Here is a 21,605-nt window from a genome sequence, read left to right as displayed (position 1 = left end):
TCTCTTATCCTAAACTTACTCAAGAGTAGGGTGGGAGGGACGCCTGGGTGGCTCAGTTGGTTAAGCATCGAATCTTGAGTATTTCGGCTCAGGTCATGATCTCAGGGTCGTGAAATTGAGCCCCATATTGGGCTTAGCTCAGAGTCTGCTTGTCCCTCTCCCTTCTCCTCTGCCCCTCACCCACTTGTGCTCTCTCTCTCTCTCTCAAATAAGTAAAATCTTTTGAAAAACACAAAAAACTATATTTATATATATACAAAAAGAATAGGGTGGGAATTCCTGGTGGTGTCAGCCCATGGCTTTTGAAAGAGTAGAGGCCAAAGCTCCAATCTGTATATTTTGGGGTTGTTTTGTTTTGCTCCAGAATTCCTACTTTTAAGTGATTTTAGGGAGGGATCTTCAATAATGTGAAAATGAAATGTACACCTACTGTGACAAATTTTATCTCCGGTTTCTTACAGAGTTTGGGGTTTGAGAATCTTCAGCAAGTGATTTTCAACCCATGTTAGAAGCCCCTGGGGAGCTTTAAAAACACTGATGCCTGGACCACAGCTATGGACATTCTGATAGAGCTGGAACTTGTTAAAAGCTCTCCAGGTGACCCCAGCAGCAGCCCTCGCTGGTCCCAGATGAGCAGCTGCAGCAGAAGCATTACCTGGGAGCCCGATACAAAGGCACAGTGTTGGCCCCTCCCCTCACTTACAAGATCAGAAACACTAGGGGTGGTGCCCAGCAACCTGGGTTTTCGCAAGACCTGGGGGGGGAGGGGGTGGAGATTCTGCTGCACTCAGATTGGAGCCTTGGAGCAATGATTCTCAGCAGGTGGTTGTGCCCCTCCAGGGTGCACGTGCCAGTGTGTGGATACATTTTTGGTTGCTACAACTAGCCTTTTGATGCTCCTGGCATCTACCGGGTAGAGGCCAGGGCTGCTGACAAACGTCCTAACAATGCACAAGTCAGCTCCCCACAACAAGGAAGAATCTGGCCCCAAATGTCAAGAGTGCCGAGGTTGAGAAACCTTGCCTTACTGAGAGTGAGGAAAGTTCGCAGGAATTATTATCGCAAAGTAGGTGAGGATTATGACAAGAAGCAATGAAAGAATGTACTTGGTGAGTTCTTAGGCAGAGCCTTTGGTCAGTGAAAAACTGATGAATGTCAAAAGGTGATGAGGAAATTGTGAAGGGTTACACTTAGTGAAGGCATGGCATTTATGGATGATGAATCCCCTTGCCGAACGGATCTAGGGAGATGTGTGTGCCTTGGAGGCTTCCCCTCACCTTTAGTTAACTCACAGATGTGGTGGAAGGAGATCATGCCGCATGGGGGAGATGGGCGCTTGGATCCAAACCCACCTCTTCCAATAGCCAGTTAAAAGCAGGGGATGGAGGCACTTTCTCTCTTAGGAAAATATAATCATGATTGTGAACATTGTTTGCAAACCAGACAGTGTCACTCAGATAGGACACTGAGATTCATTGTTTTGCCATCAAATATTTTCTTTGTCAGATTTCACTTCATTCAGTAGAGATTCCTTGTATCCCCTGCCTTTTCTTATGCCGGCTTTGTGGCTGTCTTTTTATTTAATGACCCTCTCCCAGCGAAATAATCCCCAGCTCTCTCTCAGCCTTTCATTCAGGGAATGCCTGTTTATTAGCAAGGAGATGAAAGTGACTTTACTCCTCATGGAGTGAAGCAATAGAAAAAACAATTGATTTACCCCATGTTTCTGGGAGCTGCCCCATGACCCAGAGCCCTATGGTGGGGGAGAAGTATGGAGACATCCAGGGCATCCCTAAGGTAGGTCGCTGGCAGCTGTGACAGCAGGAGCCTTGTTTATCATCAGATGCATAAGGATTTCCTGGGGGATTGTTAGTAACCCGCATTCTGGGCTCCCCACCGAGAATCTGATTACTGCCTTTAGGAAGGGAGCAAAACATTTGTATTGGGGCCCGGGGTGTTTCCCTAGTGCAAATGGTCTAAGGACTGTATTTAGAAATAATCCATGGTACAGGGGCACCTGGGTGGCTCAGTCGGTTAAGCGTCTGCCTTTGGCTCAGGTCATGATTTCGGGGTCCTGGGGTGGAGCCCTGCGTTGGGCTCCCTGCTCAGCGGGGAATCTGCTTCTCCCTCTGCTGCTCCCCCTGCTCGTGCACTCTCTCTGTCTCTCAAATAAATGATCTTTAAAAAAAAAATACCCGTGGTACAAAAAACAAGACTCCATATATTTGGAAATATGACAGCATGTGGTCCCAACATGCCTTGCAACATCATCAGCATGTCTAAAACAAGTGTATAATTAATAGTGGTTTATACTTCACGTGTAGCTATCGACTATCAGGGTCACTCTCGACCTGGCTGTCTACACAAAATCCGTAGCCCAACGTGGGCTTACTTCGCAACACAGAGGCTTAGGTCCCTTCAGAAAAGAATTGGAGTCCTCACTATGTCTAATGCCTCAGAGCAGCTGTTTCCAGACCGTTCTTTCCCCAGGATTCCGGCAGCAGTGGCCGTGTGTTTTGCTTTCTTAACCCAGCCACGGTGTCGGCGAGGTCAGGGGTACGGATGAAACTCCCTGGCGCCTGATCCCGGGCCTTTGCCCTTTTGTTCCTGGATGGGACAGCTGCAGCAGGGCCTGCGGAGGGATGGCCGTCCCCCTGGGGCTCCGCTCAGCTGACCACATGCCCGCGGCACAAAACCCAGCATTGTCGGGCCTCTTGGTGAAATGCTGGAGTGGGTTAAAATCCCTCAGGACTATTGCTCAGGTGTTTCTCCCTGAGCAAGATGATATTACAAGCTGGATTAAAAAAAAAAAAAAAAAATAGAAGCCTGCAGTTTGTCGCATGGACCTGAGATCCTGGTGTTTGCATTTTCCCTGGAAGAGTAGAGGACTGACATGGACTTTCTCGAGTCAGTGGTCTGGGCGAGTTGCTTCCTTCAGTGTGCGGAGGCATGCTGGGGCCCCCAGGCTTCCAAGCAGCGCGGAATGTCCCAGCTGGCCTCCGGGTTGCCCAGCAATAGGTGCTGCCCGCCTATCGCGGGGCCTCTCTGCCGGGCCTACCCTGTGGTGGGCCTGATGTTCTGGGAGTGGGGAGCTGGCACAAGCTCACTGTGCCCCCCTCTCCCCCCATCTTGGCCTCCCTGCCGCTTGAGTGTCACTCCAGCCTGCCGCCCGGCCATCTGCTTCAGGGAGGCCTGGGCTGGGGCGGCTGGGGTCGTGCGGGGGGAGGGGGGGTGACATTTTCTGCATGGCGGCTTGCAGCCGAGCCTAAAAATGACATTGGTGCCTTTGGAAGTCCGATGGCAGAAGACAAAGCTGCACATGAGTTTGAGGAACATAACAAGATTTTTAGAATGATTTTGAGGGCTCAGGTATATGTGGTGTTTTAAAAGCTAACCCCAGATTGGGTTAAGTGCAGAGGTTTTTGTTCAATTTGGATCTGAAGGCTTGGATTCAGCCGCCAGACAAGCATTGTTTGGCCTGGTCTGGTCTGAGTTTTAAAACCTTTGAGCCAACATTTATAATTAGAGAGGTGTGTGCAAGGAGGTTGAGGGCAGGGCGGAGATAAGGCAGCACGAGGCCGGCTTCCAGGCGGAGGACGGCTGTCTGGAGCAGAGTCGCGGCCGCCTCGGAGGCAAGGCGGTGCTCGATCTAGGTGTTCGTGACCCTGGCTTAAGCGGTCAGCGTTCTACCTGTTTGCAGAGAAAATCGGGGGAGGTGGTTTCAGTGTTTTGAGCCGCTAAAACAGGGCAATTGTCTTTATGCCGCAAAAGGAACTCTCGGAACAGAGGGAAAAAATTGGAACGCTGGGGTGCTGGGTGCTGCCCCATCCAGGGAAACTCAGAAGTTCTGTTTGAGCTTTTCTCCTCCGGCAAGGTGACGCTTGCTCAGGTTCCTGTAGCTTCAGGAACGCGACAGAGAGCAGGCGCGGTTGCTCCCAGGCCTGTGGGGACGCGCACACAGGCGGCTGGTGCCTGCCGGCCAGTGTCCCCAGCCCATGGGCCTGTGTGCTTGGCTGTGTAGCTGGCCAGATGTTTTATGGTCTGCAGCTGGGGCTGCCTGTGGAGAGCCCCCTCTGTGCCACGTGGTAGAGGCTGTGGTCTGAAACCAGAGCGTGGACCACTCGGAGCCCCTCGCCTCCTGCCAGGGCACAGCGGGCCACAGAGACCTGCAGCGTGCTTCTGGGGACCCTTGTGGGAGATTCGCACCACGACCTTGTCCCTGCTTGATTGCCACAGTTTCCAAACCAAGGAAAGGGCTCCGATGAAGAGGGAGCTCGTAGAGGACGCTGCTCTGCTCCAGTGGTCCAGAAACTTCATTCAGTGAGACGGTTTGTCTCTCCAACGAAGAATGAGACTGAAGCCAGATGGCCCTTGCCGTTTTGGTCCTGGGGCCAGCATCTTTGGAGTCCCTTGGAGGCAGATGTTGTGTCGTGCCCCACGTCTGCGTGCCTGGCAATGGGACTGCATTATTTGCCATTCTCTCATGCCAGACAGAAATGGCTACGCAGTCCTGGTCCCGGAGCAGTTTGCTCAACTGCATGTAAATCCGGGACTGGCCCTATGTTCTCTGTGTTCTAGCCCGTCCCGTGTCCTGTCACGAATCCCGGTCTGTGACCCCCGTTCTAGCTCTCAGAGTTTCGCTGTTTAAATGGAGACCCAAGCCCCTCGCTCTGACCGTTCAGAGCTCTCACCGAGTGATCTGCAAAGCCCACGCATCTGAGACACAGGCGTCTATACAGAAGGGCAGTTTTGATTTTTGTCGTAGGCGAGGGTTTCCGCTGTCTCAAACTCCTCACGTGCCACTGAACTCCTCGACCCTCTAATCTGGCTTGGCCCCCCCCATCCCACAGGATTGGCTTTCCCCCAGGACTTTTCCAGTAGCTTCGGAGCAGGAAAACCCAGTGGATGTTTTCCAGCAGCACTTGATGCTATTAAAGAATCTTTCTTACAACATCTACTCTCTTGGCTTCTAGAACTCTCCACTTCAGTCTTCCTCCGCTTCTGTGACTGACTCCCAGCTCCCTCCTCTGTAGCAGACTCTTCCTACCCACCTTCCTGCTCCCTTAAATGTTAGGGCAGGTGTTCCCTTCACCTGCAGCCTTATCCTGCTGTGCTTTCTACTTCTTTTACTTTTAATTCAGGCTCCTAAGTTCCATGAACAGAAGCCTTCTCAGACTAACTTAGGCAAAAATGTTGACTGAGCCTAAGACCATGGGAGGACCTCGTGGACTCTGGGTCAGAGACTACACTGAGCCTCCTGGGGTGTGGGCCAGGGAAGAGAGAGTCGAAAGGAACCTGAGATGTCTGATTCTATCCCATCCTCCCTCTTCCTCTCTCGTTGACTGCAGCCTTACCTGCGTCTCTAGCTCACTGTGGAAGCCAGCCCCCCTGCCGCTCCCAGCATGCTGCTTTTTCCGTTTGGACACTTAACTAACTGCTTCTCCAGGTCCCAAGGGCTTTACAAAGGTGCATTCCTGTTGATTCAGCAATTGCACTTTTAGGGACTTCATCTTAAAAACCTAATATGAGAGGTGCATTAAGGTTTGAGTTTGTGAATGCTCATCATACTCATTTATTATAGGGAGCAGTTAGAAACACTTTGAGTGGCCAGTAATAAGGTCCCATGAAGCCACTTATATGAATCTGATACATTTTTTTTCACTGTTTCTCTCTGTATTTTTATTCTTTCTATATATTTTTGCATTTTCTGTGTTTTTTTAAATATGACTGAGCACAGAGCTCCAGTCCTCTTTGAAGCTCCTTGTGACCTCCTCAGGCCAGTTGAGTTCCTTCTCTGTGTGTTTCTAGTACTGGGCGCACACTTCTGTTGTGTGCCATACTGCTCTCTGATTTCTTGATGAGACTTTTAAATGTCCATTGTTATATTTCTTGTACTTCGGAGAGTGCTGAACATGGCTGATAATAACTGCCTGTTGGCTCAAGAAATTTAAGTCAGTAGAAAAACATTTTTGCTAAGCTCAAACATCTGTAGCTTTTTGCTGCAGAGAAGGATAAACTAAGGCCTTTGGCTTCCCTTTCCCTTTCTGAGCAGTCGGCATTTTACCAATCAGATTGGTGATGAGGTTGATCATTGGAGTTTAAGAAATGGATGTATGTTGTTATGGGCTCAAGGTTGATGTCCCCCCCAATTCATATGTTGAAATCCTAACCCCTAATATGACTGTATTAGGAGGTGGGGCCTTTGGGAAGTGATTATGTCATGAGAGTGGAGCCCTCATGAATGGGATTATTTGCCCTTATAAGACGAGACCCTGTAAGAGCTTGCTTGGTCTCTCTCTGTTCTCTGCCATGTGAGGATACCAAGAGAAAATGTCCCCAAATCAGGAAGAGAACTCTTACCAGATACCGGTTCTGCCGGCACCTTGCTCCTGTGAGAAGTGTATGTTTATTGTTTAAACTGCTTAGTTTAATGGTTTATTGTTTAAACTGCTTAGTTTAGATGGTATTTTGTTATTGCAGCCCAAATTGACTGAGACATATATGATCATGGTTTAACTTAGAAAAATTATTTGGAGTTGTAGATTAACATGTATTTCTGAGAAATGATACAGGGATCCCTTGTACCCATTTGTGCCCTTAACCCAATTTCTCCCAGTGGTAACATCTTGCAAAACTCTAGTACAACATGGTAAGCAGGATGTTGACATTGATACAGCCAAGATACAGAACATTCCCATCCCCACAAGGGTTTCATATAGCCAAACCCATGTCCCCCCATCAGCTACTCCCTCCTTAACCTCTGGCAATCACTAATCTGTTCTCCATTTCTGTAATTTTGTCATTTCAAGAATATTATGTAAATAAAGCCATACAGTATGTAGCCTTCTGGGATCTCGCCCCCCACATACACACTTAGCATCATTGTTTGGAAGTTCCAGATTGCTACATCACTAAGTAGTATTCCATGGTGTGTATGGACCACAGTTTGTTGAGCCATTCACCTCCTGAAGGACATCCAGGCAGTTTCCAGTTTGGGGCTACTGTAAATAAAGCTGCTATTTTGTGTGAACTGAAGTTTTCATTTCTTTGGGACAAATGCCCCAGAGTGCAGTTGCTGAGTTGAAGAGTATTTGTAGATGTATCTTTTAAGAAACTGTTTTCTGGGGTGGCTGTACCATTTTATATTCTCACCAGCAATGCCGAGTGACCCAGTTTATTCATATCCTTCCTGGTATTTGGTATTGTCACTATTTTTTATTTTATTTGTTCTGATGGGTGTGTGAGATATCTCAGTGTGGTTTAAATTTGCGTTTCTCAAATGGCTAAGGAAGTGGAACATCTTCTCGTGAGCTTATTTGCCACCTGTATATTCTCTTTGGTGAATTCTCTGTTTCTGCTCATTTTCTAGTAGGATTGGTTTGTCTGTTTTTTTACTGTTAAATTTTGAGCATTCTTTATATTTTACGTGCTAGTCCTTTGTTGGGTATACAGTTACAAATATTTCCTCCTAGTCTGTAACTTGTCTTTTCATCCTCTTTTTACGGGTGTTTCCAAAGCAAAAGGTTTTAATTTTGATGAAATCAAATTGATCAAGTTTTCTTTACATGGATGATGATTTCAGTGTCAAATATAAAAAAAATCTCTGCTTATGGAGCCTGGGTGGCTCAGTCGGTTAAGCATCTGCCTTTGGCTCAGGTCCAGGGATCGAGTCCTGAGTTGGGCTCCTTGCTCAGCAGGGAGCCTGTTTCTCCCTCTGCCTGCCACTCCCCCTGCTTGTGCTCTTGTGCTCTCTCTCTGACAAATAAATAAAGTCCTTAAAAAATATATTTATAAAAATAAATTCTTTGCTTAGTCCTAGATCCCAAAGATTTTTCTCCTATATTTTCCCCCAAAGTTTATATTTTCTACTTAAGCTTGTGGTTTATTTTGAGTTAATGTTTGGTCGTGTATGAAGTTTATCTTACTTGGTACCTCTCCTCCGATGTGGCTCGTCCTGACAATGCCCCACTGTGTCCTTGCCTTCAGATCTCTACATATATGCTGTGCTCGTGTGCTGTGTGGGGATCCTCAGTGTCCTCCTCTTCACCCTGACCATCATCTGGCAGTCTGTATTTAGCAAGAGGAAAGCCAGAGGTAAGAGAACCGATAAGGTCATGTCTGGAATGGGAGCACAACAAAACCACAGACAGGCGGAAGATGCTGGGGAAAGTATAACCTTGTTTGAAAAATGCATCGTGAGTCAGGGATTATGTCCCTGTGACTGGTGAGTACAGTGAGTGAGGAGATGTGTCTTGGACTCTGCTAAAATCAGCCGTGCCCATGTTGAAGTATCTCTTTTTCTCAAATCCCATCCTTCTGTGGTCTCTGGGGAGAGGGGGTGGGGGGTGCTTACCTCTCATTCGCCCAGACGGGGCTATGGAGTCAGATGAACCTGGTTTTGATTCGGGTTCTGCCGCAGAAGACCGATTTTAGACGTGTTCCTTAGCCACCCTGAGCTTCAAGGTCCTCATCTATGAAATGAACTGGGTGGACCCTGCCTTCCTCAAATTGCACGTGGTTGTAAGGTTCATTATTTAATTACAGTACCAGCGTGGCGCCAGGCAGGCAGGCAGCGTCAGGAAGGCTCCGCCCACCCGGAGGGGTCACTTCCATCTCCTTTCCTGTCGGCATCCCTGTCGCCCTAGGTCTGTCCTCAGCCCTTCCTGCTCTGCTCTTCCTTTCTTCATGATTACAGTTCTGGGGATTCCAACTCTCACCTCCCTATGCAGGCTGCCTGCTTTCCCTCTCCAGCCCCCACCTCTCAGCAAGCCTCGATGTCTCCTTTCCACCAGAGCCTGTACGTTTCCTCTGAAATACCCTCCCCGCACCCCCTTCTGCATTCCCAAAGCAGGTGCGGATGCGGGAGCTCCCCGTGGATGACAGCCGAGCTCTGGAATTAGCCCGGCTCTGGCTCCGATGGCTGCTCTTCACTTACCAGCTGATGACCTACCCACCGAGCCTCACCTTTCCCATCTAAGTAATGGGAAAGCGCTAGTGTGCCAGTCTCATGGGATTATTGAGAGGATAAAGTTCAACAACAACAGCAACCACATTTAACACATTCTGACTCTTGTAAGGGTCCTGCGTGTACGATGACATGAGGTTAGAGTTACTCATCAGCCTGAGGTCACAAAGCTGGGAAGTGTTAGATTTGGCAGTCACAGCATAAGGGACTCGAACAGAGAGATGGAGCAGTGCTTCCGGAGAGCCCCTCCACCACAGAGCAGGCAGGGCACAGGGAACCCCGGAGGGAGGGAGGGGGCGTGCTCAGGGACCAGCCTGCAGCAAGCTGTTGGCATCGCAGGGTTAGGAGACGAGGACAGGAGAGGCTCTGGGAACTTGGAAGAGCTGTCGCTGTGGGAGAAAGTGTCACCAGCAGGAGCCTTAGAGGAGAGACCCGGGCAATGCCAACCCAGGAGGCAGCAGGGAGGGAGCCGGGAGCATCCATTCCTCAGCCCTTCCTTCTCCCCTGTCCTCTGGATGTCCTGCTGCTCTTTGCTTGGCTCTCACCAACCAGGAGCCAGAGGGCAGGGCGTGGAGGGAGGTCAGCCGTCCGGGCCAGTCAGGGTGGAGAGGGCACGGAGACACCCAGCACACTCAGCGCTGCAGACGGAGCCCGGCCTGTGGCGGATCTTGCAGGGCCCATACCCTTCCCACAGTGCTCCGGGCGGCCTCTGTGCTGTGCCCGAGAGCCTTCCTCTGCAGCATCTGCCTACCTTGTCAAGAGTGCCCAAGCTGGTCTCCCGTTGCAAACCCTTGCCTATGCCTGAGACTGTGGGACGAGGTGCACATGTGCAGCTGCATTTGCCCCCCCTTCAGGAGAATGGCGAGGAAGGCGCAGGCCCGTCATCTGGTCCCTCTCCTTGGAATTTGGCTTATGACAAATTCCCAACAGATGGGGGACAAATGTGTTTGTTTCCCAGCTGCTTTGCTCCCAACTGTTGGAGTTTGGAAGCCACATAAGCAGTCTCCAAGCCTGTTTTGCCCCAAAGGCACCTCTGCCTGGGTTCAGGAGCATGGCAGGGAAGTGTGCCTTGAGCTGCAGGCTCTGTTAGTTCGTAGGCAGGGTGGGGGAATCAAAGCAAAGGAGTTAGTTCAGGAGCCATCCATCTCCTGCAGAGCCAATGAGGCCAACTGAGACACATACTCCAGGCCTCACACAGAGCCGCTAAGAACCCAGATCCCAGTCGCCCTTGTCTCTCCTGGAGCGGGCCCAGACAGACTCGTGTGCACCTGCACACAGTGTCGCAAAGCCCGGCTGAGCTTTCAAGAGCTTCGCCGGGACACCTGCTGCGGGCCACACTGCTCGCTGGCTCCTCCACGTTCTTGTGTAATCCTCACTGCCAGTCTGGAATGACAGTCCCTATTGCTCCCGTTTGCAAGAGGACGCAGCTGAGGAGCTTGAGAAAGTCCTGAAACGGGCATGCCAGAGCCCAAGCCCAGCCTGATTCGGAGGAGATTTCTGTTCAAGGAAAACTTTGCCATCTGGGAGCCAGCCTTGCCGAGGAATTTTCCTTCAGCCTTCCATGGTGGTTGCTGCCAAGGTCCTTCCCAAACAGCAAGCATAGCTCCTGCAGCCCCTAGGGAGCTTGGCTTTATTCCAGCAGGCTGGCATTCTGTAGCCCAGGCCGGGCAGGTCCTGCCCCATGGGGTGCTAGCAGCCAGGCACCCCCCCAGCCACCACAGGGCTGGGGACAGAGGACTGTGCGTGATGGGCCTGGGGTTACCCCTCACCTGGACCCTGGAGCCTCTGCACAGCGCTGCCCGAACCTTAAGGAGCTGGGAAACCTGCTCAAACGAAGATTCTGATTCAGTACGTCTCATGAGATCACGGTGGGGCCACCACTGTTGGTGTGAGGCCACACTTTGAGTAGCAGCAAGGCCTTACAGCCGGTTCTTCTGAACTCTCTCCTACTCTGTACCCGTCTTTGTTATAACAAATATTTTGAAAGGATCCCATTACTATCTTGAAATGAAACTCAGAGATGAGATATGCTTCCTGTACCCACAAAAATACAATCAGGCCCAGACCCCCTTGTTATATGGACATTTTCTGGGTTTTCTATGTCACTATGTGTGGGTTGGGCCTTCTGCATCCTGGCCACATGGAGGAAAGCCAAGCTCTCTTGCCTATGTAAGAACCACAGAGCATCCAGGTCTGTAGGCCGCTCACATACACATGGAAAGCGGAGGAGAGCCCCACACCTGCTCTCCCGCTCCTTCAGCAGGATCTGTCTTCAAAGAGGATATCGGAGTAGCCGTCCCCATTCCCGAAGTGATCCCCTGGAGGGTGCTTGAGGTAAACAAAGCCCAGCCCGGAAGCTGGGGGGCCAGGGGCCAGCGTCCTTCTCTCTCTTCATCCCCGCTGCTCTGCCCTCACCCGGCCTCGCTCTGCCTTGTTTTCCTGGGGTGCTCATTATTCACGTGAGCTGGAGTTAATTGCGCCCATGTGTTACTTGCTTTCCACTTTCTCCTGAGCTGGGAGTCTTTGTCCTGGCTCTTCGTGCCGGGGTGCCTGGAACTTTGTCCCGGGGCCTCTGCGGCTCTGAGTCACCCTGGAAACACCAGTCCTGGTGGCCCAGGACCAACGCCTGAGTTATACCTCAAGCACACTGCTTTCCAGTGGCCTTTACTTGTTTGGGAATGAGTCCAGACTCACTGCTTTGAGGGGACCCCAGCAATCCCCCAACCTTCCCTGTCTGAGCTCTTACGAGGGCAGTTTGAAGGCACACTAGAACCAGACGGAAGGAGAGGGGCTTAGCCCCTTTGTCACTACTCTCTGTGTCTGTGATGTCGCAGTCTAGCTTGCACTTGCTGTGCTAGAACCCTCACACTGGAGCCAGGGCTTCCTAGAGCTTGCTAGGCCCCCGTGTTCCCCTGCTGCAGGCTCTGTTGAGTTTTTCCCCTGTTCTCTATGCTTCCCCACGGCGATGGGGCCAAAAAGCCTATGATCTTTACTCCCAGAGGTATAAGGAAGAAGGAGTCTGTCATAGCCATACTCCGTGCAGGGAGGAGGCTCAAAGCATGGAGTGGGGTGGCTGTGGATGAGGAGCAGAGGGGCGACCCTGGGCCTTGGGGAAGTTGATGGGCTCACCTGCCTGGTGTCACAGACACTTGGACAATCCCTAGCATGAGCTCTCCTCACCACACACTTCTGAGATGCAGACTTGGTCTTCAGAACGTGTGGGAAGGTTGGCTGGCTCTCGTGGGCCCACTGCCGCCTTGGGAAGTGGGCCCACCCTCCCTGTGCCGGTGCTTGTCAGCCTCCCCAGGAGCGTAGTGCGGAGAGCACGGGACCCAGAGCTTGGATTCAAGCTCCTTTACTTACAGAGTGGGTCTTTTCCGGCCCCGAGTAAACGCCCTGCGTCCCCAAGTGTCCTCACTATAAAATGGGGTTAAGAGTTTCTCTTACTTGTACAGCTACTGGGGATGCTTTTCCCAGTGTGGTGTGCTGGTCCTTGGTGTGGGCAGTTCCAGGGAGCACCTCCTCCCGGGTGCAGCTCACTTTCCAAACCACATCCTTCCATCACGGTCATGGTGACTGCGGGATCAGCCATCCCGGCAGCGAGGGCAAGCAGAGCTCCCCCACGCACTGTCCCCAGTAGAGATACACTGCAAGCCACATATGTCATTGGACATTTTTGTAGTAGTCACATTAACAGGGTAAAAAGGTAAAAAAAAACCAATCTCTTTTATTTAACTCACTGTATCTAAAATAGCATTTCAACAAGTATCAATAGAGAGATTCTGAATGAGACATTTTACATTCTTTTGTTAAATCCAGCATGATTTCATGCTTCCAGCACGTCTCATTTGGGACTAGGTGTATTTTGAGTGCCAGCCTGGGGCCCACGACTTCCATATAGGACGAGTCTCTAGACACACAACTTTATGTGCTGCTGCTTTCCACCAGTGCTTTTCGTGTGGCCATGAAATGACTCACTGTAGCAAGAGAACAGGCGATAGGAAACCCCATTCTCCTCAGCTTACCACTTGGTGACCCGGAGAAACGGCTTCACCTGTCCTGGTGTCGGCGCCAGCCCGGAAGCACCATCAAGGCAGGGCTGCTTCCTGGAGGGCCTGGGGTTCTGGATGTGACATGACGGGAGCCCAGTTCTGTGTAAAGGGAAGGGCTGACGGGAAGTGGGGCACACCCCTGGTCTTATCTCTCCCTCCCAGGGAAGTGCCAATGGTCCTTTTCCAGGCCGCCGGGCTCCCTGCGGGGGCTGGGGCTGGGGGGGGGAGGCCGGGGGAGGCCGGGAGAGCACAGTGCTCAGTCGTTCTGGCTCCTTCTGCAAACGCACGGGACCTTTTGCAGGGGCTGTCGCAGTGTTGGCACAGTGTGGGAGACGCTTGGGGAACAGAGCAGAAATATCCACGGGTCCTATCTCAGGGTCTCTGCAAGGCCTGGGGTCTGGAGAGGGTGCAGGCAAATTAGGGGAAAGACTGGGGAGGGTCAGCTATACCTTGAGGCCCCGGTACTGCTCCAGGGCCTGAGAGGATGGGGGAGCATGGCTACCTCCGCTCCAAGTCACCCGTCTGGGGGTGGTCGTGGTGACAGAGACAGGCCCAGATGGAGATGACACAGTCTTCAGCCTGGACAGGTCGTCTGGGAGATTTGGCCATGAGTTGGGGGCTGAGAGCAGTGTCGCCCCGGCCGCCGAGGAGGCAGAGAAAGGGTAGCCTCAGGGCCTGGAGGTGAGAAAAGCAGTCCTTCCTTTTAGTCTTCAAAGTCCTAAAGATCCTAAGATCACCAATGAAAAAGAACTGTGTCCTGAGTTGTCCTTTCTGTGCAGTACGGTTGCCTCGTGTGGAGCCAGGAGCCCCTGGGTCAAGTATGCTGGGTGGGAGGTCATGGCTCACGATGGAGACTGGCTCCAGGAGCCCCCTTTTTATTGGCTTCCTTTTTTCCTGGTCTCACTTCGCCCCTCTCCAGTGGATTTGCTGGGCTCGAGTCCCATACAGACTCTTTGTACTGAAATGCTTGTCTTACAGGCTCTGCTTCTCGAGCAGCCCTAGCCCTGGAGTCAGCACTGATTAAGTTACATATATTTAAAGGTGACTCTGGGCAAGGGTTATTTCTCAGATGCACGTAAGTCTTAATGTTTGGTATGCAGGATTACTTTTGGTTCCCTGGGCAGTTCCTCTCATTAACGGGACATCGGCCCTGTGTTTACCAGTCTGAGACCTTATAAACATCGGTCAGCACGTGTTGGCTGAGGTGCTTATGTTGTGCCCGGCACTGACCATCCTCCCTGGGCTCTGGTCTTTCTGAGTCAGCCCCCTCCCCTATGGCCAACTATTATGAGTCCCCCGGGCCTGCCCTCCTGCTCCCTGGCTTCCTGATCTCCAGGCTGCTCACCTCACTGCCCCTGGACTGGATTTCCCAAAATACAGGTCAGTGCATGGATTCCCTAGGACTCTAGCCCCAGCTCTGCCCTGCCCAGCTGTGGCACAGTGGGCCAGCCGTTTCTCCTGAGACTTATTCTCTTCGTCTATAGGAGCTCTAATACCAGCCGCCCAGTATCTCTGAGAATGGTAAGGGGTAGTTACAAGAGGGCTCTGGAGTCAGGCTGCCCAGTTTTGTCCCTTCCTAGGTGTGTTAGTTTGCTTGGGCTGCCGTAGTAAAGCTTCTAGGTGGCTGTCCCCTCCCTGTGTCTTCACCTGGTCTTTCCTCTGCACTTGTCTGTTTCCTAATTTTTTCTTAGAAGGACATCAGTCATGTTGGATTAGGGCCCACCCCAGTGACCTCATCTTAACTGAATCACCTGTTTAAAGGCCTCATCTCCAACTAATCCACATTCTGAGGTGTTAGGTTTTAGGTCTTCAACATAAGAGGGACACAGCTCAGCCCATAACACCGCTGTGTGACCTTAGTGAAGGTCATTAATCTCTCTGTGCCTCAGTGCCCTCCACTGTAGAATTAGGGGCAATGACAAAGTTTTTGCGAAGATTGAATTCAAATGCAAAGTTGTGGTCTTCAAACGTTTTTGCTGGCATAGCACCTAAAAGCATTTCAAAAACTACGCACCCTTGAACATTTTTTGTTGATGTCTAAACTTTTTCATCATAAATGTAAATTGTTGCAAAGGAGGTAATTTCCAGGGCATCACAAATATTGACATCTTAAAATGAAATGGTTAAATCTCTTTTACATCTAAATGTCATGAATTTAGTAACTACCTCTCTTTATTTAAAAAGACTCTATGAACATGCTTTAGCTGTTAGAAATTATATATCACTCCTTTTTCTCCTTGAACTTTTATCTTCAATCTACTTCCCCCACCAAATTTTATCCCACTTTAATACAATTTTTTTGTTTACACTTCTCTGTAAAAATAATGTGTGTACAAGTTTAAATTAAGAAATTTTAAATTTCCTTATTCCATAAGTTTCTAGGTATTCCATTTTTTTTCTGTATTGAGTTATTAATAGTGCACAATTAGTAAGATTTGGAAAATGAGTATAAAACTAATCAAAACTCCATAGATATTATCAGTTTGGATAATCAGTCATAAGAAGAACATTTTATTGGAAATGTATTTTTATTAAAATAAATTTTTATTTTACTTCGTATACCCTTGCATGAATCTGCTTCATAACAGAATTCAGCATCATTTCTATTCCTACTTTTTAAAGTATGGAATTGATGCTGAATTCTATTACTAAGAATAGAAATGATGCTGAATTCTGTTATGAAGCAGATTCATGCAAGGGTATATGATCTATCATTGAAAATGATTTTTAATACTTGACCAGCTGACAACTGGATTAGGTCATTATTTAATCCTTGTCGAAAGCAAAATATTGGAAACCTCTCTGCTGGTGAAAGGTTTAGTTGCCCAGTCATTAGTCATTTGCTTTCTCAACACTGGCCCCAACATTTCAAATCATTTCTCATTCAGTGCCTCCTGTTTTTTACCTCCATAGTATAAGTCAGGATGGGCAAGAGGTGTGCCTCGATTTTGTGGAGAGAAACAGTGATATGATGGAGAAGGGAGGGAAAAGGATACAGCTAGAGCTCAAGCATGTTCTGGGAGAATGAATTCTGAGGAAAGAACACCATGCTAGGTGAGGATCTAGAAACTGATTTCCTTAAAACTGCCCTTCCTAGGAGTGCCCACTGGTTTGCAAACCCCAGACAAATGATCACTGATTTATTTAATAAGCCTAGAGTTAGGCCAGGAACATATGAAGTGTTCAGTAAATACTAATTATGGTTTTATTATTGCTACATCTGTAAATTATCCAGCACAGAGTAGGTGCTTAGTAAACAGGATGCAAAAAGAGTTTATGCACTAATAAGGGGTTGTAACAGGTAAACCTAAAAAGCCCTCTCTACAGCTGAGACTGTCATGCTGGTCTGGAACCTACCCTGGTCACCTGCAGGACAGATCACTGCAAATGTAGCAGATTAAAACAACAATGATTTTATTTGCTCACAATTCTGTAGGTCAGCGATTTCAGCTGGGCTTAGCTGAGCATTTCTTCTGGTCTTCGCTGGAGTCGCTCCTGCAGCTGCAGTCTGCTGGTGGATCAGCTGGGGCCTGGCTGCTTTGGGGCCTCACTGGGATGACTTGCTTCTGTTCGATGTGGTCTCATCTCCCAGTAGGCTAGCCAGGCTTCTTTATGCGGTAGCAGAAGAGTTCCCTGCAATGAGAGAAAGAGCAAATGAGCAAACCTCAGAGCACAGGGACCTGTTATGCCTTTGCTTGTGACATATTGGTTATTGTTTCATTGGCCAAAGCACATCTGGTGGCCAAGCCCAGTGTGGGGGTGGAGTTTCACAGGGCTGTAGATAGACACAGGGAGGTGTGATTCATTGGGGCCATTGATGTAATGATCCACGACCTAACTCCGCGGCCCATGGCTTTACTTCTATTTGAAGTGAACTCAGTTGTGAGCTTAGATTGGATACCTATTAGGATAACTGCCTAGGTATTCTTATTTTTCCTCTGCTGCTAGAATCTGTTTTTTTTTTTTAATGAGACCTACTGTGGAGGATGTCTTGCTCTAAGACTGTTTTTCCAAGGGCCCCCCTGGAAGAGCGTTGATCAGAGAACAAAAAGCCAGTTTACAGAGAGGAGCATCTAAGTGGAAACAGGTTATCCCCAAAGTCTTTCTCATGAATAAGGCAGAGCTTTGAAGTTGGGTGACTGTTACTCCAGGACCTTCCAGGTTAGAACCCACCTTAACCTGGCTTGGAAAAAAAAAATGACTGTTTTGGGTTATCAAACTAGGAGGTCTGGGGTGTATGGTTTCATGCCTGGCTCAATCTAGGTGTGGAATATTATCGAGTCAATGTGGCGTCTGTGCTATGGTTCTGCAGTACTCATCCAGAGAGAAGTATGAAAGCCCCAAGAAGAGGCTTGTACCAACATCTGAGCAACGCCTGGGCACCTACATTTCCCGGGGATTCCTGGAGCATATATATCTAGAGTAACATTTATTTACCATCTTCTATTTCTTTTCTTTTTACAGCGAGACATTATTTGGTGAAATGTCCTCAGAACAGGTAGGAATATTTTCTTTCTCTTTTCAAATGAAACTCTTTGATATTTTACTTTCTATTGATATTACCAAGAAATTGGCTAAATTTGTATCTTTACTTAAGGGTCTGCAAATTAGTCTGCAGATTGGCCTAAAAACGTGTGTTCTTCATGCACTTGCATGTTTCTAGATTCCAGACTCTGGTTATCACCCCCAGAGGGTCCAGAGAAAATATGGCTCATGCTGGTTCGGAGGACTGTTTCCCCTGTTTAGGAAGAAGCTAGCAGCTGGACTGAAGCACTTTGATGCCTTCTGACCACAAATCCTCTTAATTCCCTTCCACCAGTGCCTGCTTGCCCTATGCCCTGCTCTGCAGAATGTGGCCATTAGAAATATATGTGCTGAGATGCTAGCCTTCTAGCTGGTGGAACACACCTCACAGATAACATAACAGTTATAGTAGATATTGCAAACTCAGAGTTTAGAAATTTGAGACTTCTGGTTCAGACACAATGGCATAGGTCAGTTTTTCCCTGCTCTTCCCTGCTAAGCACAACCATAAACCCTGAAAATAACGCCAGAGACAACCAAAGGAGGACTCTGAAAGGTGGTAAGAAGAAAATGATGAAAGACAAAGAAAAAAAGTCTTAAAAGCAACCAGAGAGGAACAATGCATTACTTACAGGGAACACAAATTTGAATGACAGTGTAGTTTTCCTTTGAATCGATGGAAGGCAGAAAGAAGTGGCACATTTTCTTTTTTAAAAGATTTTATTTATTTATTTATTTTAGAGAGAGAGTGAAGGAGAGAGATAGTGCATGAGCAGGGTGGAGGGTGGAGGGGCAGAGGGAGAGAGAGAATCGCAAGCAGACTCCTTGCTAAGCGCAGAGCCTGATGAGAGGCTTGATCTCACGACTCTGAGATCATGAGCTGAGCTGAAATTAAGAGTTGGGCACTTAACTGACTGAGCCACCAGGCAGCCCAAGAAGTGGCACATTTTCAAATATTGAAAGAGAAGAACTGTCAACTATAAATTCTATATCCAGCAAAACTGTCCTTTAGGAATAAAGGGGCAATAAAGACATTCTCAGATGTAGGGAAACTGAATGAATTTGTCACTATCAGGCCTACTTTAAAAGAAAGGCTAAAATAAATTCTTGAAATAGAAGAAAAAGACTTGATACATTAGGAAGGAAGAAGGAACAGTAGCGCAGAAATATGGGTCCATAAGTAAGCTCTTCTTTTCCTCATGAGTTTTAAAAATAATATTTTATAATCGAAACAAAAATTACAAAACCATCTGATACTCAGGAAGAGCATTAAGATATTTCGAAGTGGGGAGGGGAAAGTTACCTAAATAGGAGTGAGCTTTTTACACTTCATTGAAAGTGAGAGAAATTTGGTAAGTCACACATTTATTTATCATGCTCAAAGCAACCATTAAAGTGACTATGAAAAAATGCACTCAAAAACAGTATAGAAAAATAAAGCTAGAATCCTAAAATGTGTTCCAGTAAATTAAAGAAACAGAGGAATGATAACCACAGGAAATAAACAGAAGACAGATAATAAAATGGCAGACTTAATTGCTAACATACTGTTTGTCTTACATAGTTTAAAACTTAAACAGTTTAAATATATCAGTCCAATGATAGAGATTGACAGAGTGGATTTAAAAAAAACACAACCCACCTACATGCTATTTACAAGAAATTCACTTCAAACACAGTGACTTAGGTAGGTTGAAATAAAAGGATAGAAAAACTTATACCACATAAACAATACCAAAACAAATCAGGAGTGTGTATACTAATAATATGATAAAATAGACTTCAGAGCAGAGAAACTTACTAGAAACAAAGACAGACATTAGATAATGATGAGAGGATCAATCCACCAGGAAGACAAATATCCTAAATGTATACACACCAAACAGAAGAACCACAAAGTTACATAAAGCAAAAACCAAAAGAGCTGAAAGAAGAAATGGATAAATCCACAGTTACAGTTGGCAGCTCCAGCAACCCCTCTCAGCAACCAGTAGACCTTCTAGACGGAAATTAGCAAGGGTGTTGAAGATCTAAACACCACAATCAACCAACAGGACCAAAGTGATACATATCGAACACTTGGACCACCAACAGCAGAACACTTGTATTTCCAGCCCCCACAGAACATTCACCATAAGATCTAGTCTATCTTAGACCAAATGTTGGACTTTAAAACAAACCTCAACAAATTTAAAGCAATAGAAATCATACAAACATGTGGAAATGAAACAACACACTTTAAAAATAATACATGGATCAAAGAGGAAGTCTCAAAGGAAATAAAAAAATACAGAGAATTGACCAAAAATGAGAATAAACATAACAAAACATGTGGGATGCATCTAAAGCAGTGCAGGGGGGAGATACATGGCATTAAATGCTTACATAAGAAATTAGGAAAGCCCTCAAATCAACAATCGGGAAGTCTCACCTCAGGAAATTAGGAAAAGAGCAAAATAAACCTAAAGCAGACAGAAGGAATGAAATGATAAAGATCAAAGCATAAACTGATGAAATTGAAAATAGCAAGACAATAGAGAAAAATCAATGAATCAAAATCTGGTTCTTGGGAGACTGCTGGGAGAAAATGTGTAAAGTGTACCACCCGGGATCTCTGCTTTATTTCTTATGACTGTATGTGAATCTACGATTACCTTCATAAAAACTTAAGTTAAATGTGAATTTGGATGTCCCTGGCAGATCCTGTTTTCAGCCCCAGTAGCCCCTATACCTGGCTGCTTTGTGTTGCTGCTGCTGAATTTGGGATCCAGAGGAACCCTGTTACTAAAATCAAAATGCAAACTTCTTTTATTGAGAGTTTACGCTCCACCAGATCGTCGTCTAGAGTAGTCCAACGGTGAAGAAAGGAGACGGAAATCCCTGCTTTGTGGAACTTGCCAGGCAGTGAGTGCAAATGCATGTGTCCCTGGGAGATTTCTGACTATGGCCAACTGAGGACATCATCAAGTCCTCTCCCCAAAAAAACCAACTATAAAATTGAACAAAATCCACAAAAATAACTATTCTAGCACTCTGGAAAGGCCAAAGGTATGTACTAAACTGAGAGGCTTTTATACTTGAAAAACTGCTGAGCTGCTGCTGACCACGGTGGAATTCGGTGGGGTTTTGGCCTCCAGTTGCTCTGATACTCTTCCTGCTTGCTTGGTGAGCTTCTTTCAGGGCAGGGGGTGCTGTGAGGACGCCCAGATGCTCTGTTGTGATAGAAAGGGGTGCCTGTGACTCAGAGCAGTGTGCCGTGCTCATGTTTAGCAGCAGTGTCAACAGAGGTGACCTTCTCAGGGGGATTGAGCAGGGAGGCCCAACAGCTCCACTAGCCTGAGCTTTTGGTCACAGCTAGGGCAAGTGCGTTTCTAGCTGACGCAACACACATGTGCGGTGGGGAATGGAGAGCACCCAAAGGAAGAGAATAATACCGTGCAAAAAGTAACAATAAGAGAGATGGTAGCTAAATTAATATCAGATAAGAGATAAGATATAATTTAAGACAAGAAATATGACTAGAGACCAAGAAGGAAATTACAAATTGTGAAGGGTCAACACACCAGGAAGATACAACAATTATAAATGTATATGGGCCTAACAACAGAAAGAAAAAAATACATGAAGAAAAACAAAATTGAATAGCTGGAGACTGCAATGGTCCACTCTCAGTAATTGATAGAATACTAAACAGAAAATCAACTGGGGCACAGAAGATCAAGCAGTTTGATTTGACATAGAATACTCTACCCAATGACCACACACCATACTTGTCAAGTGCACTGAATATCCTCCAGGACAGACCGTATAGCTAGGCCACAAAACAAATCCGTATAAATTTACAAATTTTATGTATGTAAGAAATCACACAAAGTTTGTTCTCTGAGCAATAGAATTAAATAGAAATTAATGACAGAAAGAAATCTGGGAGATTTCCAAACGTTTTGAAATTTAAAACAACACACTTCTAAATAATACAAAGAAGAAATTACAAGAGAAATTAGAAACTATTTTGAGGGGCGCCTGGGTGGCTCAGTCGTTAAACGTCTGCCTTCGGCTCAGGT

The 21,605-nt window shown here is 47.5% G+C and overlaps 1 protein-coding gene across 2 annotated transcripts in view; it reads left to right on the top strand.

The window, feature by feature from the left end:
• VSTM4 (V-set and transmembrane domain containing 4) overlaps positions 1 to 21,605 on the top strand; it is a 100,216-nt gene that overhangs the window by 29,130 nt on the left and 49,481 nt on the right. For both annotated transcript variants that reach the window (XM_032432437.1, XM_032432436.1), the window contains exons 4-5: positions 7,987 to 8,094; positions 17,482 to 17,515. In XM_032432437.1, the coding sequence (XP_032288328.1) occupies positions 7,987 to 8,094; positions 17,482 to 17,515 (142 nt within the window). The remainder of the gene's footprint in view (positions 1 to 7,986; positions 8,095 to 17,481; positions 17,516 to 21,605) is intronic.

The sequence above is a fragment of the Phoca vitulina genome, unplaced genomic scaffold (assembly GCF_004348235.1).
Source record: "Phoca vitulina isolate PV1807 unplaced genomic scaffold, GSC_HSeal_1.0 scaffold48, whole genome shotgun sequence".
Classification (NCBI taxonomy): domain Eukaryota; kingdom Metazoa; phylum Chordata; class Mammalia; order Carnivora; family Phocidae; genus Phoca; species Phoca vitulina.
This window is presented reverse-complemented; position numbering and strand designations above follow the sequence as displayed.